General features: G+C 46.9%; 1 protein-coding gene across 2 annotated transcripts in view; it reads left to right on the top strand.

The window, feature by feature from the left end:
- Positions 1–18,953, top strand: part of Spock1 (SPARC (osteonectin), cwcv and kazal like domains proteoglycan 1) — a 334,854-nt gene that overhangs the window by 99,049 nt on the left and 216,852 nt on the right. Inside the window, exon 1 of one of the 2 annotated variants that reach the window (XM_090325482.1) lies at positions 18,738–18,870. The exons of the other annotated variant lie outside the window; for it this stretch is intronic. Within the exon in view, the coding sequence (XP_090181608.1) occupies positions 18,760–18,870 (111 nt within the window). The 5' untranslated portion in view covers positions 18,738–18,759. Of the gene's footprint in view, positions 1–18,737; positions 18,871–18,953 lie in introns of those variants that run through there. 2 annotated transcript variants of the gene reach the window in all.

Raw genomic sequence — 18,953 nt, forward strand, 5'->3', positions numbered from 1 at the left:
AGTGGAGCCCCACTGCTTTCTGACAGCAGAACCTACCCAAGTGACTCCCAGAAGCTCAGTATATTGACTTAAGGGTTGTGAGAGCTAGAGGAAAATCAAGAGCTCAGACAGTGGCCTGCCCACATGAAACCAGGGCAGTCATTGCGCCCTCACTGGTTATCAAGCACTTTTGAACCCAATGTGCCTATTTGGTCGTGAGTCATCTGTGACTGCTTTTGAACCACAATGACAGACTATGGGAGAGACCACACAGGGCCCCACCAGAGATAAAAATGTGCCTGCTCCCGGGTGAGGTGGCTCACGTCTGTCATCCTAGCTACTCAGGAGGCTGAGATCTGAGGATCAAGGTTCAAAGCCAGCCTGGGCACAAAAGGACCTGAGACTCTTATCTCCATTAACCTCTAGAAAATAGGAAGTGGGGCTTGGCTCAAGGGTAAGGTGGTAGCCTTGAGCTGAAGAGCTCAGGGACAGTGTGCAGGCCCATAGTTCAAGTCTTGTGACCCCCCCCATACACACAAAAGAAAGATGTGCCTGCTTCCTATCCTTTACCATGCAGAGTTTTAACCATATAATCTTATTTTTGGATTACAAACGTAACGCTTGGCATTTGTGGAAACATAGGAAATGAGGAGAACTGTGGGAATCGGTCCACAGCTTACCACCCAGAGATAACCATTATCAGTCTTTTCAGCCTAATTCCTCCCAGATTCCTAATCATGTGTAAATGTTTACATAATGGAAATGACATCGTTAGTGTATTTTCACTTCCTACGTGTTTACTCATTATGTCATCACCGTTTCCTCCTGCATCAAATGGCTTTTCAAAAAACATGGTCTCTGTTTCAATATGTTGATGTACATGTGCATCCACACACCCACTCCCCTCCCCCCCGACCACCTGTGCACGTGCACATCCCTGCTCTACGTATTTCCTTAGCGCCTCTCAGATGCTCACGTACCATGCAAAATGTACAGCTAGACTTTGTCTCTCCTTTATCTTTTTGTGCTGGTACTGGGGCTTGAACCCAGGGCCTCACACGCTCTCTTGGCTTTTTCTTCTCCTTTAAGGCCAGTGCTTTACCACTATGAACCACACCTCTAGTTCTGGCCTTTTATTTATTGATTTATTGGTTAATAGGACATATGTCTCTTGGATTTGTCAGCATGGCCTGGTTTGGAACTTTGATCCTTGGGTCTTTGCCTCCTGAGTAGGTTGGATTGCACACTTGAGCCACCGGTGGCTGACCTGCTCTCTCCTTGTGAGGAGCTACCGGTCTAGTAGACAGTATAGACACACAATCCTAAACTTGGGTGGGATATCTCCAACACCAGACATTAATTTTTTTTTTCAGCACGGGGCAGGTGAAAGCCTAAGGGTTTTGGGGCTGATTCTGTTCTTGGTGAGTTTTTACTTTTGATTCAGAAGGGACCATAACCTAGCTTGTATCTACATGCAGTGCTGTTCAACATCCATTTCTGTGGTCATCTCTTTGGTAGGAAGCATAAGAAATCTTGGCCTGCGAAGCTCTCTTTGGAATAGTAGACCATATTCTGAGAAGTGTGTGTGTGCGTGTGTGTCTGAGAACATAAATGGAAGGAAAGGAAATTGGTGGTTATTGTCTGTGGCAGAACCCAAAATATTGCTGTGCTGTGTTATTACTGCTGCTGTCTTCCCAGCATGGGACTCTTTAGAAATAAAAGGAGGCACTGCCGAGAGGAAAGCAGGCAGAATTATGGACTGCATCCAACCTAGCCAGGAAATAGATGGCATCGTTCCCCGGGAGATCACTTCCCTTACACTGAAGGATGCGCGTTAGGATGGTGAGAACAGAGACCAGTACTCAAGAGTCCCAAAGCTCTTCTGGGGCCCTCAGCACACGCGTGTCCCACCTGCTTCCTCTCACCACGCCACCTGGGAACCCATTTTACATTTCCCCCAACAGATGGCCATTGTGATAGACCGATGACTGAGCCAGTCTTGCACATTTATTGTCGACCTTGGAACTGGGTCCCAGAATTTCTACCTCTGTGAGCAGCCTATAGAACACCCAGAGACTGGTGACGGAGACATCAATTCTCTGAGGGGCAAAGTGGAAGTTGGCCACTTGTATTCTTTTCTGGATGTTTCTGGGTTGGAGTTGGTCTGAGTCAGCCTTGTGGGGACTTGCTAATGTGTCTATCACCAAGGAGACCCGGGAATGGCTGCAGGGTGAATCTACAGGCCATGCCTCCTCCCAGAAGCACACACAGAAACCCACAGTTACATAAGCGATAGTAAGAAAACCCAGTGTGGGCAAGAGAGCAGGTGGCACAGGCCTGTAATTCTACCTACTCAGGAGGCTGAGAGCAGAGGTTCAAGGTTCGAAGCTGGCCCAGGCACAATAGTCTTCTACCTAACCAGCAAAACAACCAGTAGTGGAGCTGTGGCTCAAGCTGTAGAGGTACCAGACATGATCAGAAAACGAAAGGACAGAGGGCCAGGAGTGTGACCTAGTGGTAAAGTGCCTGCCTAGCATGCACAAAGTCCCGGGTTCCATTCCTCAGCACCACATACATAGAAAATAGCAGGAAGTGGTGCTGAGGCTCAAGTGGTAGAGCTCTAGCCTTGAGAAAGTCCAAGGACAGTGCTCAGGCCCTGAGCTCAAGCTCAGAACTGGCAAAAAAAAAAAAAAAGGAAAAAAAGAAAACTAAAGGACAAGGCCAAAGCCCTGAGTTCAAAGCCAGTAGAGCTCCCTCTCCACTCCTCCCCGAGAATACTCAATGATGTGTACATCATGGAAGGATAACAAAATTCCAATTTAGAAAATGTATCTGCTTCTGCAGTTTTTTCTTTGTATCTTTATTCAAGTTGGGCAAGCAGATAAAAATGCTGACTGCATTTGCTTCTTAGTATGGAGTGCAGTGCTTTATAAAAAATAAAATAAAAATATCTTTTCATTAGCAAAAGCCTGCAGGCGAGGCAGAAACTAACAACATTTGCATTTTCCTCACCTTCATTTGCAAAATGTGGGACTTCTCTCACTACCCCGTAGGGTCCCTTGTTGAGGATTAAATTAGAGATTGCAAATCCTTAACCTACTACCTAATCTGCAGTAGGTACTCAATACACGGAAGCTATTATTTTTATTGATATAATAGCTAATTTTGATTCGGAGTTCAAAGTGCTCTGTATGTATTAACTCTCTTAATTGATTTTGTATGCTCTGGATCTCGGTACTTTAGTCTTTAATCAAAAGTGGGGCTGCAAAAGCCAAAGTATGCGTGTGCCCGTCTCACCCTCCTTGGAGCTGGGAGACGAGATTCTCTGGCTGCTGTCCATGAAATGAAAGGCTGTAGAAAGACTTTATAAACCAGATGAGAGAACCATATGAATGGAGCTTCGTCCCTGGATTGCTTCCTAAGACTCAGTGATACTACTGTAAGGTGAACTAATGTTTTTATTCTTAAGAGGGTCTTCTGCCGCAATTAGAGAGAAAATTCTTATTTCCTGTAGACGTAATGCGCAAAAGATCGCTCCGATTCTTAGTATAGATCTTAAATCATAGATTTCCCTCTGTGGGCTCGATTTATTTAGACATCCTTTGAGGCTGACTGACTGTGATAGACAATTTTTAGCCTCCATCTGGGAAATGCTATCGTATGAAGCTGTCCCTTGTTCTGTCCAGCAGACTTTGTGATGAGTTCATACTTCCAGAACAATCCAAGCAACTATTAAATTGGAGTGTAGGGTACCATATTCTTGATTTGATATGTAAGTCTTGAAATTTTGTCCAAGAGGTATAGAGGAAGAAAAAAAAAACCCTTGAAAGTGTTGAGTGTTTCAACTGAGTTTTGAAAAAGGGCTAGCCAAGAAATACCAAACTCTGATATACAGTTTATCTAAAACCAACAGAGAATGTCTAATCTTAAACACATTACCCAGATTGTTCACATTTGGCAGGACCCAGCTGAAGAGTTTTTGGATGGATTCAGTGTCTTAACATGATGGGTTGAATGGATATGATTGGGAAGTCTGTCTGTCTGTCTGTTGCATGCAAGTGACCAGATGAGGGATAAGACAGTGCCAGGGGCAGTGCTGTGTCCCTTTCTGTCACTTTGCTGATAGGAAAGATAGTAAAGATTTCTTCTTTTGGCCTTGGGAAAATGAGGGAGTCTGCCATCTCTCGTAGATATAGAATGTAGACAACACTGACTGACCCGCACAAACCTTGGGAAGGAATCAGAGCTGCAGAAGTCTGTGACTGAGTGGAGTGACAGCCCTCCCTCCCTCCTTCCCTCCCTCCCTCCCTTCCTTCTTTCCCTCCCTCCCTCCCTCCCTCCCTCCCTTCCTTCCTTCCCTCCCTCCCTCCCTTCCCTCCTTCCCTCCCTCCCTCCCCCCTCCCCTGTCTCTTTCTCTCTTTCTTTCACATTTGCCTCTTAGGGTGCAGTGAATCTGGCAATGATTTCTTGATTCCCAGGAAGATCCATGAGGTTTGCACGGGACGGTACCTTCGGGTAATAATCTTTTATTCTGTTGGAAGATGGATTATTAACAGTGGCTAGGGAGAGGTGTCTGTAACAGCTCCAATTATTCTGTTAGGAAAGAATGAAAAAAATTCAATTTCCCTTCCAGCTTCACAAAGTTGATGTGGGCACCATTAGTCACAGATGGGATAGAAAGACTTTTTTAAAAAAAATACAATAGTCTATGAACAATGTGTCCCAGAAATACATGCTGCCTTGAATTATGCCTCTTACACCATCTATGTATGCTTTCCGGCTTGCTCTTTGGCAAGAAAAGGCATTCTATGGTTCAGGCTTTTGTATGTTTTGGTCATTTTCCTAGCCTGCTTAGCAAACTCCTATTCAACCTTCAAGACCCAGCGTGGGCTTCTCCCTCTGTGTGGCTTTCCCTGATTCCTTTGTCACATATGAGGGCTAACCACAGACTCTTCTGCATCCTCCAGTGTCTTGCATCACAGGCACTAGTAACTGGTTTATGAACACAGTATGAGTTCTGTCCATCTCCGTATTCTCAGCAGTCCGTGCTATGCATTTTTATGATGCACTGATGGATGGATGGATTCGGCAGGACACTCTCACACTGGATGGTGAAAGTGATTGAATGGTCCCTCTATTGAGCTCTTTGTAAGCACTTCTGTCTGGTGTTGGGGGTGGGGGGAGGGATTTCCATTAGCGTGATTGAGCTGTGGGTGAGCAGAAATCAGTTCTTTGCATCGACCTGAGGGGAAAGGAGGCCTGGAGAGGAGAAATCTGCTAATTAATAGGGTCAGCACGAGGTGGTATTTCCCTTTGTGTTCTCCCAAAGAAAGTCAGCTTCCTGCCATCCCTGGATGGGGATCTAGGGCTCTGTTGAGAGTCACCAGAAGAAGTAGTCCCCCGCCTGTCACCCCCCCCCCCCAGGGTGGTCTTCACACAGCTTGGATCTAGTTTCAAGTGGAGGTGGATGGAAGCCATTTGCCGGGCGCACTGGCAGACGAAAGGACAGCAGGCACAGAAAGCGGGCGTGCTTTGCTCACGGCGGGCGGTAATGCTGGACAACTGCCCATTCCCTTAAAAAATTTCCCACCCAAGTTCTCCTAAATGTCCAGATGGCAATTTGTGACTGAATCATTTATAACCAGCCATCTCTATGCATTATGCAGGGCCTGTTTAAATTATACATTGACCTCACTTGGCACTTTTTACCTTAGTTAATCAGTGGACTTGGTGGTGGTCGGCTGGATCTGCTAAATTGGTTCCGAGTTAAGTATTCGTCAAATGGAACTAGGATGTCTGGCTGGACCCCGCCTGCAGGGATGAGGAGGGAGGGTGGACAAGAGGTCCCAGGAGGCTTTGACTCCTCTCACAGGCTGGGCTCGCTGAGACCACAGCTCACCATTCATTCTCTAGGCCTGAGCTAAGCATAGTGGGAGAGAGAGTGAAGAGTGGTAGAACCTGCCTCTCTGCTCCCATCTCCATGCTCCCTCCCGCCAGGCTGCATCTCAGTGGAGGAGAAGGTGATCTGGTCTGTTTAGTGGGCTGTGCTTCCTAGCTGTTCCCCTGAGCTGGAGAAGCCCATCTGGTCTCTCAAAGGTGTGCAGGCTTCCACTTGGGGTGGTCGCTTGAGCTGAGCCAGAGAAGAGATGGGCAGAGGCCTGAGGGCAGGAGAATCCTATTAAGTGTAGCACAGGGTGGCGGGGCAGGGGGTGGGGGTTACACTGTATTCAAGGCACACCAAAAGGCTCAGATCTTTCAAATAGAATGGAGGATGATTCCAGTGCCTTTCCAGAATCTTCTTTTCCAGGTGGACTTTGTCTTTAAAAAAAGCCCCCATTTTACCAGGATGAGAACTAAGAGTAACCAAGAGCTGAGCCCCTCCCCGAGGTGGCCTGGGAATAAATAAACTCTGAAAGCAGGCTGTGGCGTTCACTGGTGGGATTCAGCAGGGAACAATCTCTGTCCTTCAGACGGCTGTGTACTGGTAGTCCACCACCAGCTAAAGCTGTCACCAAACAAAATGTCTGATGACTGTGGTGGATATCAACTTGATGCTGTATGGATTGGTCAGATGGGGCTGTTTGGCAGGTATTCCTGCAGCACGAGGAATAATGTAGGCACAGAGAAGATGCAGTTGGAACTGTACAGGGCTCAGAGTTGGCCTGATGGTGGAAGTGGAGCACACACAGGGCAAGGGAAGAGGTGTGGCACGGTGGGGCGTGGCTTGCGGAGGGAGGGGCTTTGTGGGGGCGTGGCTTCGCAGGGGCAGGGCTTTGGGAGGTCCTGTGGCTTGGTCTCAGTGGAGGTCAGGTTTGAGGTGGCAGGGGGTGGGGGATAGTTCTGATGGGGACAGAAGCCCATGGTGGGCTGAGAGTGAGAGGTGTAAATAAGTGGATGTAGGACAGTGGATGTGGAGATCAGAACCAGGACTGGGGAGGTGTGCCCAGGGCCAGGATGTGTGAGAGGCCTGCCTCACGAGGGCCGTCTGCAGCACCTGACCGGAGACACGTCTCAGAACGAACTTAGAGATGACTTTGGAAGAGGGCTGTGAGATCCGAGCATGGGGCGCTCACAGGTCTGGACTCCAGTGAAGACGCTGGGGATGGGAAGGAAGGGGCACAGGGGAGCTTCCTGGAGGCAGCGTCCTGGAGGATGTTTAAGGAAAGAAAATGGTGGCTCGGAGGTCCTCGGCACACAGCGGAAAGTCAAGTTGGCGATGGCTTGGGAAGGAAAATAGGACAGTCAGTGTCGCCTCGATGTTCGAGATCATGGTCTTGCATCCGACTGTTCCAGGGACCTTTGACTTGGTCATCACTGTGTGGACAGATGGTTCCAAAGAGAGTTCTGGAAGAGTAATTAGAGCGGGATGGGCTGGAATGATTGGTCTCTTGAAACGTAGCTTTCTGTCATTCTGGCCAGAGGCATTTGTTTCTGACATGGAAAGAAAAGTCAGGTTCCGTAGTGCTTGGTGGCAGCTGTGAGGCCGGGGTAGATCCAGCAGTCAGGCTGTTGTCTGCCTGCTTTATTGGCGTGTTTTCCCTGGCTTGACTAGTACTTGGAAAAGCCAGATCTGCACAGATGTGTGCACAGGTTATGTGTGGGAAGAGAAAAGAAAATGGAGAAGAGTCACCGTGACATCTGTGCCCTTTCAACTCAGGCATGAGCCCTCACACACTCTACCCTTCCTCACCTGTGCTTCCAATTAGAAAAGTCCCTTCATTGGCATTTGCAAAGAAATGACCGAGTCTCCTATGCGATAGCCTATCAGCATTCTGGCTGCTTTTCCTGGAACTTTCTGACATCTTCCATCCACTTTCCCCTCCCTGCTTGCTCTCCCTCTTCACTCTTCCTCTTCCCGCTTCCTTTCCACCCTAGCTTCCTGCTGAGCTACTTGGGAAGTTGTGCCAGGCACCTTAATAGCCCAGGAACAGATGTGTTTCTTGTTGTTCCCAGCAAGGAGAGCCACATGCGTAGGTTAATAACAACTTGATGAGAAGATAGGAAATGCCCGGCGAAGCTCGTGACCAGGCGAACTGGTTATGACTGTGGTTTGTTGTTCTGCCTCCAATAATCATTGATTAAAATCAAGGGCTTATTAAGTCTTTAACGAATGATTAACAGACAATTATAAAGATGGTAGCTCTGCATTGTGAAGGAACAATATCTTTTCTATTAAGATACTGCTATATTAATAACAATCATTATTGATTGTTATTAGTCAACAATAACACATCAGCTTTCTCGCTGGATATTTTTCTTTGATTTACTCAGGCCTTCTCAGCCAACCAGCATGGCTGAATTATACCACAGTCATACTGGCTTGTTCGGGAATGGACTTGTGTCCCCATGGCGTGAGAAAGTTTGGACATAGACAAAAATATGTCTGGAGAGAAAACCAATGAGAACAGTCATGTGAAGATAAAGGCAAAGATCAGGGCTACGGTAGTGATAGAGTGCTTGCCTAGCATGCACAAAGACGACCCGGGTTCAATACCTCAGTACCACGTACACAGAAAAAGCCGGAGTGGTGCTGTGGCTCAAGTGGTAGAGTTCTAGCTTTGAGAAAGCCCAAGGACAATGCCCAGGCCCTGAGTTCAAGCCCCAGGACTGGCAAAAAAAAAAAAGAGATCAGAGCAGTGCTTCTATATGCCATGATTTATTAAGGATTATCAATAAAGAACCGGATTCTCGTGGAGAAGCATGGGATGGGTTCTGCCTCATGGGTCCTCAGAAGAAACTGACCCAGCTCATTTTGATCTTGGACTTCCAGCTTTCTGAATGGAGACCATAAACTTCTTTATTCAACCTTTCTGCTTTGTGATAATTAGTTACAGCAGGGCTAGGGAACTATGTTGAAAATGATTTCCCTCCCCCGACCTCTGCCACTGGCCATCCCTCATTCTGGTCTCAGCAAATGGCTAAGTCACTTCTCCGTCTATTTATCCACTTGCTCAAGCTGGAAATTAGACTCTTCAGCTGCAAGAACTGGACTAGCTCGATAATATTGACTGTTGAAATAGATGCCCTCCAAGATGGCAGGTCTTGCAGTGACAGCCCCCCCCCCCCATAGCGCCTGGAGATTGAGGATGTGCAGAGAAGGAAAGCCAAAAGATGTCTTTAGAAAATGAAGAAATCTGCGCTTCGTTGATTTCTTTCTGCCATGGGCACTGGCATGTTTGGAGGCACACCTAGGTAAATAAGGCCTCAGCCGCTTGATGATTGATTTTTTTAAAAATGTTTTTGGACTGTGGAAGAAGTTCCCTAGAAGTTCCCCCTTCTCACGAGTTCCTTCTGTCTTTGTGTGTGACCCGAAGGAGAATGTGGAGGTGCACAGTCTTTGTAATGCGTCTGGTGGGAGTCTGGCTGGAGTCCTTTGGAAATCCTGGGGCGAGGAGGGCTGTCTCAGAGTTGTATTGATCTATGGTGGGTTATTGAAGTCTTTGTAAATGCTTACCTCCATCCACCCCCCAACAATTTAGTGATAACTGAAGTCACTGGTCTGCAGAATTAAGAAGCAGCTTTCCAAAGAGCTGTTGTGCTATTTCTCTCCTTCCCTCTCTCTCTCCCTCTCTCCCTCTCTCCCTCTCTTTCCCTCCCTCCCTTTCCCTCCCTCCCTCTCTATCCTTCTCTCTCTCCCTCCCCCTCCCTCTCGATGGTGATTTAAACAAGTCTCTTGGCTCCATCCTTTTAAATCATCTGTATTATGCCAGCAGCAGAGGAGCAATATAATCGTTGCAGTTTTATTTTTATATTGAAATGATTTCAGCCCATTTCTGATGCTAAGTCTATGTAGATTGTGTGTGTGTGTGTGTGTTTCTGCCCCCCTCCCAAAGAAATTATAGTTGTGTGAGGAAACCCTAGCATGGCACAAAGGTGTCTTAAGTGTGCTCTAATCATAAAAAAGCACATGCAAATCTTTCACATTAATAATTCACCGTTAAGCACCAGTCTGGAATTGCAGCAGGTAGCAGTTTGTTTAGTTTTGGCAAAAGGGCACAGAGTGTCTGGGTTCACTTATTCTGTTCTGGCCTTTGATTCTGGTCTTACACCTGGCTTGATGGATTTGAGTGAGGCAGGTCGTCCACTTTGTTTCGTGGGTCTGGTTTGTGAGGGATGTGCCCACCCACATACCACTGAGGTAGGCCCCAGACGCATGTGCTAGCAGCAGGCTGGGGGGAGCCGAAGCAGAACTTCCTGTCCCTGGTTTGAGGTAGTTAAATTTGATGAGCTTTTCCAGTTGTGGGAAGAGGGCTGTTTATTCTGTGTGCTAGATGTCTCCTAACAGGAAGCACAGATGTCTAGAGTTAAGAGGAGGCTTTCTGTGGGAAAGATGTTCACGGGTATCTGTGTAGACTCCAGCCTGAGTGAGCCTCCAGGAAGGTGGCTCAGGCTGTTCAGAGCTGAATTCTGTATGGTGGTGACCAGTCTAGTGCCCCAGAGGCAACTGCAGGAGTTTCCGTTCACAGTTTTACTTCTAAAAGCTTCAGTGACCCCCAATCATCTGTGACCCGAAGACAGTTGGGTTAACATTCCAGAAATGGACAATTCACATGCTTTAACATATGTGTTGTTGCCGCCTTGGTGCTGGTGGCTCACGCCTGGAATCCTAGCTCGTCAGGAGGCTGGGATCTGAGGATCACAGTTCAAATCCAGCCCAGGCAAGCAAGCCCCATGAGATGCTTATCTCCGCATAATTCGCAAGGAGCGGAAAGTGAGGCTGTGGCTCAAATGGTAGAGCGCCAGCCTTGAGTGAAGAAGCCAAGAGGGAGTTCGAGGCCCTGAGGTGAAGCCCACGGGACCTGCCCAAAACAGCATATGCTGTTTGAGCGGTGTGAGGAAATCCCCCAGGGTGGCCTCTGGGCAGTGTGTCTGTGTGGTGTGCTCTGCCTTCCTGTGAGCCACAGTAGCCATCCGTGTCACCATATAGCCCACACAACATCCCACGTGGCTACGAGGGTGAGCGCAGTGCATTGCCATATTCTGATGGAGAAGAGGGAGGGAGGGAGATGAGAGGAAAAGTGTGAGAGGCCACAAATTACAGCATAGTGTCATGACTCTGTTACTGGTACTGTCTCAGTACATGTGAAAAGCCAGATTTCAAGAAGCCCTTGATTGTGTGTGTGTGTGGCCGTTTCTTGGGATGTATTTTTGAAGGAGAAGAGGCATGACAGAAGTGCATTTAACATCCACTGGAAGACAATCTGTTTGAGGGGTCCAGCTATATCCCCCCCCATGATGCCATCGTCCAGAGCCATCTGATTGTGGCATTTCCCAGCTGTGAGTTGTCTGGTTCTGCCTTGCAAGAAGCAGTGGGTGTGTGGGTAGCAGCCAGGCAGTGATAGCCTTTCCCACATGTTCTCTGCCCTCTGCTATGTCTCACTTCTACTGTCAGACAGCAGCATGGAATTTGAACTTGGACCTCTCCAAGGGGCCAAGGGCCGCATGGTTGTGTGGGGTCTGCAGGCCATCCGTCCTGGGTAGGCTTGGATCTTGTCCATCTTGGGGTGCTGAGAAGGGACAAGAAGGGAGTGTTGTAATAATATGCTTCTGGATACACAGTCTTGCCACGTAGCCAATTCTTGAATTCTCAGTGTTTCTCTTTCCCACTCCCAAATACTGGTATTACATCATACCCTATGTTAATTTTCAACCACAGTCTAGTACTTTTCTGTGTATTTAAAAAAATATCCAAATATCCTTTATTGTTTGTTTTTTTGTCAGTGGTGGGGCTTGAACTCTGGTCCTGCGTGCTGCCCCTGAGCTCTTCAGCTCCCCCCACCCCTGAGGGTCTGTGGATAGTCTCTATATCTGCATGAACCCTGGCCAGGGTATAGCCAGGCCTCCTGTTTCTCTCCTAGGTGGCCACTGCCCTGCCCATGGGCGTGGACAGCCATTAGGATACAGCGGGACTTGTCCAGAGGTGGTGTTTGCTCACCTGCCCGCCAGCCATTTGCAGCCAGTCTTTCAGTTTAATATATAATGTCACACCAGGTCATTCTTCCCGTGTTAACTCATGACATTTGGGTGATATCCAGCTTCATTTCCTAAGGTCAGATTTTGGAGAGAAGAGAATAAAGATAGCTTGGCTGTCCTGGAACAGACCAGGTGAGAGCAGGAAGTAGATGAGAATGGCCCGTGCTGATGAAAGGAGCCCTGGATATTCAGTGTTATCGATGTCCAGAGTCCTCAGCTGACCCCTTCCTCAGCCACTATAGAGCCCCTCTGGTCCCTTCTGGAAGACTCAGAGCCTCTTGCCTTTAGATCTGCTCTCTTCTTCCAGTGTGAAACTCCAGCCTCATTTCCTCACTTCTGTCTATGAAGCTCCTTATTTGCTCCCAGGAGACTTCTGCCCGCCATTCCACAGCACCCTGGCTCGACACCCCAGCTCTGCACGCTTGCCTGACATGCTCCTGTAGGAAATCAACTTGGTTTGGTTCTGAATGAAGACGAAAGAGGTCATGAGAAACCCCTCTCCAGGTTACAATTATTTTCATCCTCCGTGGACATGCTAGAAATTGACAGGGCTGGCAAATGAATATTTTATTTGTGTTTTCAATTATTCATGATGATCAGCTCCATAGAGTACACTGAAAGGACTCAGAACATGATCTATTTTAGTGACGGGAGGTAAAAAAAAATTGACTTCCAGGTCTTTATTTTGTTTGGAAGAAATGTTTGTGCTTGAAGAAATTAGGAATATCCCCTGGCCCCTGGGGTGAGTCCTGCATGGGTGAGTCCCAGGTGAGGAAGGATGAGATGTTGGCTTTCCACTGGGCACTGCCACGGTAGCTGTGACTTTTGAAAATAACTTTATTAGTGCATATTAATTGTGCAAAGGAGTTTCACTTGCATATCTCCGTACATGCATATGTTGTATTTACATTCATGTCCTCTATTACTCTTACAAATCCTCTGTCTCTCCCCCAAGTTTGAATGTGCATGAGCGTGTGTGTGTGTGTGTGTGTGTGCGTGTGTCAGTCAGTCTGTCTTGTGGTCCGTGATTTGAACTCAGAGCCTGGGTGCTGTCCCTGAGATTTTTGTGCTCAGGGCTGGTGTTCTACCACGTGACAAATCACAACACTACCTTTTGTATCTTCCCCTGTATCTTACAGTTTTGGTGTTTTTTTTTTTTTTTTAGTGCACTCAGTATGCTGTTTTCTTACTTATACTGTAGTTGATCATATTCACTCTCTCCTTTCCTCTCCTACTTCTGTGGGTGTACTTCATAGTAGTGTGGAATATATACATGTGTGTGTATATTAATAAATATGTGTATTAATATAGACAAACATTATTTGTATATACATATATTAATATATCATATACCCATATATTATTATTTGTATATATTAATATATATTGTATTATTTGGATATTATTGTAGCTGGTGGTGGTCTGGATTCTACAGATGAGAGAAGACCGATCGATGATGGTCGTCTCTGTGAGCTTGATTTATACCCTGCCACAGTAATGGATAGTGCTTCCCTTTTTCTGAAGATGACTTAGCTTCATTCTTCTTTATAGATATAGTACTCCATGGTATATACGCATTATATCTTCTTTTTCTGTTTATCAGGTTTTTTTTGTGGTGGGGGGGCAATTCTATAACTTGGCCACTGTAGAGTGGCTACAAACATGAATTTCCAGTACATTGACTTGCATTCCTTTCAATCTATCTATTTCTAAGAGTGGTACAAAAAAGTCACAGGGTAATTCTCTTTTTAGGTTTTTTTTTTTTTTTTTATGGAACCTCCATCCTGATTTCCATAGTGGCTGCACCAATTTATATCCTTACCACAGCCTCAACAACATTTATTATTGTTATTTTTGATAACAGGTGAGATATAATCTGTGCTGGTTTGGTTTGCATTTCCTTTATAGCTAAGGATGTCGACTATTTCTAAATACATGCATTGGGCACTTGTACTTCTCTTGAGCACACTCTGTCCAATTCATTTGCCCATTTATTGATCAGGTTATTCTTTTGGTGTTTGTTTGAGCTCTTTCTATAGTCTAGATTTCATTCCTTTACTGACAAATAGCTGGCAAAGGTTTTCTCCCATTCTGTAGATTGTCTCCTGGTCCTGGCAATTGTTTCTTTTGTGATATTGCAACGTTTTTGTGACATGTTCTATGCAGAGCACTGTCACCGTGTCCAGTAGATAAGAGAGTGTGCTTGATCAGGATGTCTTTTCAAGCCTTTGCCCATGTCTTGGAGTTAGGCAATCCTCTTTACTCCCATTCTGCAGCGTTGGTCTTTTTTTGGCCACCCTCAGGGCACATTCACGGAGTAAAAGATCAGAAAGGACCTGCAGTAAAGAGTCTGGCCTGCCAGTGTTAAAACCACCCGTTCTCTAAATTTGACCACAGAAGCCTTTTGTTTCCCTTCCTGTGACACCTTATTAGAAGAAACAAGTTTTCTGGAATGTTGCTGTACTGAACATTTTCTCCTGAGAATTGCTGGTCCTCACTTCACAATGAACTTGGAGGTTTTACAAGTCTGTGGAAGCCACTGGCTGGGGACACAGGAAGGTGATTATCTCTGTCTGCAACAGGAGGCTGGCACAGGCAGGGTTATGGTCTCAGAGTAGCCCACTGGGCCCAACTATGTAGGAGTTCATTTTAAAAAATAGAAGCTGGGTGCTGGTAGCTCATACCTATAACCCTAGCTACTCAGGAGGCTGGAGTCTGATGATCGGAGCCAGCTTGGGTGGGCATAAGAGTCTGGGAGACTTATCTCCCATAAACTAGTGAAAAACCTGGACATGGAGGGTGAAGTACTTCAAGTGGTAGAGTACCAGTGCTGAGTACTACAGAGAAGTGAGAGCACAAGGTCCTGAGGTCAAGTCCCAATAGGGACACCAAAACAAAAATCACAATAAAAGTAATAAGGGAAGGCTTCATGAAGAATTAGATCATCCTCTAAACATCGTAGTTCTCTACATGTCTTCTGTGCTGGTAGGCGTGACCTCAAGTTCAGGAGGTGACATGTTCTTCCTTGCTCTTTTTTTTGTTTTTGTTTTTTTCTTTTTCACCACAGTTTTTCCAGAACAGACAGGATCACTTCCCTGCCGTCTAAGTCACCTTTCCGGGTGGTGCTGGTTTCCTTTTTGCACGGGAATGCACCTGTTCAGTTGCAACGAGTTTCCTTGACGCTCAGGAAATGGAAAGACTCTGCGAACAGATTTTGTGGATTCTGAGCAGTCCTGAAAATACAACTCCATCTATATAATGTGCCTGCCAGACACTCGGAGAAAACATACCCATTAGGGGAAGACGGAACTTTCTTGTCTTGAGACCTTAACCTTTCTGAGTGTAGTTTTTAGCGAGCACGTGGGGAGAATACATTTGAAGTAATTTCTCCTGCTAGGAGATTGCGTCGTACAGGAAACATGGGAGCAGAGACTGTGATGCTGCCTGCTGATTTCCAGAGTGGCAGAATGCTGAGGGAACCAGCTTGTTACCTGTGCAGGGGTGGAGAGGCCAAAGGCTGAATCCTGCAATTCATTCATTCTAGAACCTCAGTTATTACCAAGCCACTCTGCCTCAGTCTTCTTGCAGGTGTAACTATGGCTGACACCTGCTGCATCCCACCTCATTATTGAGCACAACTCCATATGTGTGTGTGTGTGTGTGTGTACTAAATCCTGTTTTTATGACAGTATTGGAGCTTAAACTCAGGGCCTCGCACCCTTGATTATTCACACTGACTCTCTACTACTTGAGCCATGTCCAGTTTTTTGTTTGCTGGTTAGAGATGGTGACTTCCTTCTTCCCAGGCTGACTTCTTAGCTGAGTCCTCAGATATCAGCCTCTTGAGTAGCCAGGGTTCCAAGTTGAGCCACCAGCATCTGGGCATCTGGCTACTCCTGTTCTTATTCCACAAATGAAGGCCCTGAAGGCCTTTGGGATGTAGGTCCACTTGCTTCAGGGTAGGAAGAGGCAATGTCATGAAGCCAGCCCGATGACTGGCACTGACCACTATTCTCCCGGCTTGCGTGAGCTGTCGCCAGGGGCTAGAAGGGAGGGGTTGGAGTGAAAGTCTAGATAGCAATGTCAGCTCATGCCCCATTGCTTCCCTTCATGCAATAGAGGAAGACAAGTCTCCAAGCATTTCAATTTCTCTTTCTCATTTATTGTTCAAGACCAAGATCTTCAACTACCACAGCTGGAGAGCAGAGTCCACCTTTACTGTCTACCTTCTATGTGTGTCCCACCAAGCCATTGGTCAAATAGAATTTATGAAGTGCTTCTGTCCTGCACATGGCCCTTGTAAATGTCATGGTGCCGCCCACCTTCAGGGATGAGAGAAACGCCAAGAGCGGTTTTACCGGCAAGAGCGCCCCGTGAATCACACATGAGCTGCGTGCTAGAGATCAGGGCTTGGCAGAGTGTCATTCTCAGGTATCAGGTTTGGAGTGTCACAGCGGGGTTCAGATTTGCTATCTGTCAGGCCTAGCCATGTCCTCAGGGCTTCTTTGTCACAATCCGAATATGAATCAAGAACCTGGTGACTTAGAAGCAATGCCCTCGCTTATCAAGCATGGTCTGGGGTCTCTGCTCACTCTCTCTGGTGCTCATTTCAACCCCCAAGTCTCTCAGTGTCTCCAGACAGAGTGCTTATTTCAAAAGAAGCCTGTAAGGAGAATTTTTAAGGCACAAGCAGGAATTGAAGAGGAAGTTCTGGCTTTAAATTTAACTTGATTTGGGGCCAAGAGGGTAACAAGCTCTGAATTTTAATTTCTTATCTTTAATGTCCTTCTATACACTGGGCAGGTCATGTTCTTATGAGGTAAGCTGGCTGCAGCAGCTCCCATCTTACATGTCATTTACATTTAGCAGCACTGGTCTTGCAGCCATCCTTATAGCATCACTTACATTTCCTCACCTCTGATTGGGTCATGGAATCTATACAATGCCAGGGAGTGAGAGTATGGCTGAGAGCTGTTCCCAAAGGAGCCCACAGAAAGCAAGAAGAGTCAGTCTACCTTGTCCCTAGCTCAGGAGGAAAAACAGGTGAACATATTTGTTCCTCCCTTGGGTCTGCTAGTTGCAAGGCATCTGTGCAGACCTCACCTAGTATCTGTGTTCTGGCCAAACGCTCACACTTTGCATGAGAAAGCACATCAGTAGCAGTGATTATGGCCGTCATTTTGAGTCCCTGCCACGTGGCATTCATTTTCAGACACTTTGATGTAAGTTCCCTAGTGTGGTCTTTGAAATCAAGCTGCAGATGTTACTAGTCTACTTAACCACGGGAAAACCACCTTTGGAGGTGTCAGGGCTTGCTGAGTCACACAGTCACACTGTTTGTTAGTGGAGAGGCCCTGGGGAGGACTCACCCACAGTACCACATCACTGGGTCCTTCCTGTGGCTCTTATTTATTTGCAAGATAATTGGAAGTTGATTAATGCTTCTTGATAAATCAAGAGAAATGGAAAAGTGTCTTCATTTAGGAAGGTCAGGACTGATTGTGGTTGTAAATCAAGCTCTGCGTGTGTGTATGTACATTTGTGCACACAAGGAAGTTGAAGCCCTAGTCCTTGTGTAGGTTTGTATTTGGTCTTTGTCTTTAGTAGAAAGGTTGCTGAAGCTGATGTTGTATGCCTGTGGTTGGAACATCAGTATGCTGTCAGCTCTTAAGACCACAGGTCTAGGAAACTTGCTGGAACTGGATACAGCAGGGAGGATGCTGCAAGACTGTGTGGTTCAGGGGTGACACTTCAAAGATCAAGTTTATGGTTTGAAAGCACTGAAGTGGCACTATGTCCTGGACACAGTTTATGTTATGACTCAGTCCTTTTTTTCTTTTTCTTTTTTTTTGCCAGTCTTAGGCTTGAACTCAGGGCCTGAGCACTGTCCTTGGATTTTCTCAAGGCTAGAGCTCTACCACTTGAGCCTCAGCACCACTTCTGGCTTTTTTTTCTTTCTATGTATGAGGTACCGAGGAATCGAACCCGGGTCTTCGTGGATGCTAGGCAAGCACTCTACCACTAGGCCAAACTCCCAGGCCCCAGTCCTTTTTTTTTGTTTTTTTTTTTAATGCCAATTAAAAAACAAAAATCACAAAACAAACAAACAAAAAGGACGGAAAAGAGCCAGGTGCTGGTGGCTCACATCTGTAATCCTAGCTATTTCAGGAAGCTGAGTTCTCAGGATCACAGTTCGAAGCCAGCCCCGGCAAGTAAGTCTGTGAAACTCCTCTGTCCAGTGAATCACTCAGAAAAAGCTGGCAGTGGAGCTGTGGCTCATAGTGGTAGAGCAGTAGCCTTGAGCAAAAGCAGCTCAGGGACAGTGCCCAGGCCTGGCCAAAATCAGTACACACAAAAAGGCCGGAAAGCATTTAAACAGTTAGATTTCATCGAAAAGGAAAAGAAGCTATGGTGAGAGCAGACTGAGAATCCTCAATCCCCATGCTAGGCCCTTCTGATAGAGGCTTCTCCATCCCCCTCCCTCTTGGGAGAGTGCGTCTTTGTTCTGATTGGCTAAGCGGTGGCCACGTGCTGCTGGACACCTCTCTGATTGGCTGCCCCTGCCAGGCGGAAGTGGGAGGGCGTGTCTTCCTCAACGTGCTTTCTGATTGGAAGCTCAAACGTGGCGGTTCCCGTGTGATTGGCTCTCTTCTCTCCTCCCCGCCCCTTGGAGCAGGAAGGGGGGGAGTGGGAGGGCTTATCTTTCTTCTTCCGCCTTCCTCCTCGCACCTTCCATGTTCTGGCGTCTCTAGCATTCTCTTTTGTCAGTCTGGAACCCGCAGTGCCGGAGCCCTTGTCTCCCTCGCCATGTTGGGCCTTGGCAGACACACCTGTAGAACTGCAGCCTGGGCCACCAGAACGGAAGGAAGCCTGGAAGGCCCGCGTGGAAGACGCAGTCCTGGCTGCAGGCTGGCCCAGGTGAGTGTGAGCCCGGTGTGTCCGCCAGGTGGGCCGCTCCTGCTTCCTGGACGCTGGACAAGTAACTTTTCCGCCTCCCTTGG

The sequence above is a fragment of the Megascapheus bottae genome, chromosome 38, assembly GCF_031878675.1.
Source record: "Megascapheus bottae isolate mThoBot1 chromosome 38, mThoBot2.hap1, whole genome shotgun sequence".
NCBI lineage: Eukaryota > Metazoa > Chordata > Mammalia > Rodentia > Geomyidae > Megascapheus > Megascapheus bottae.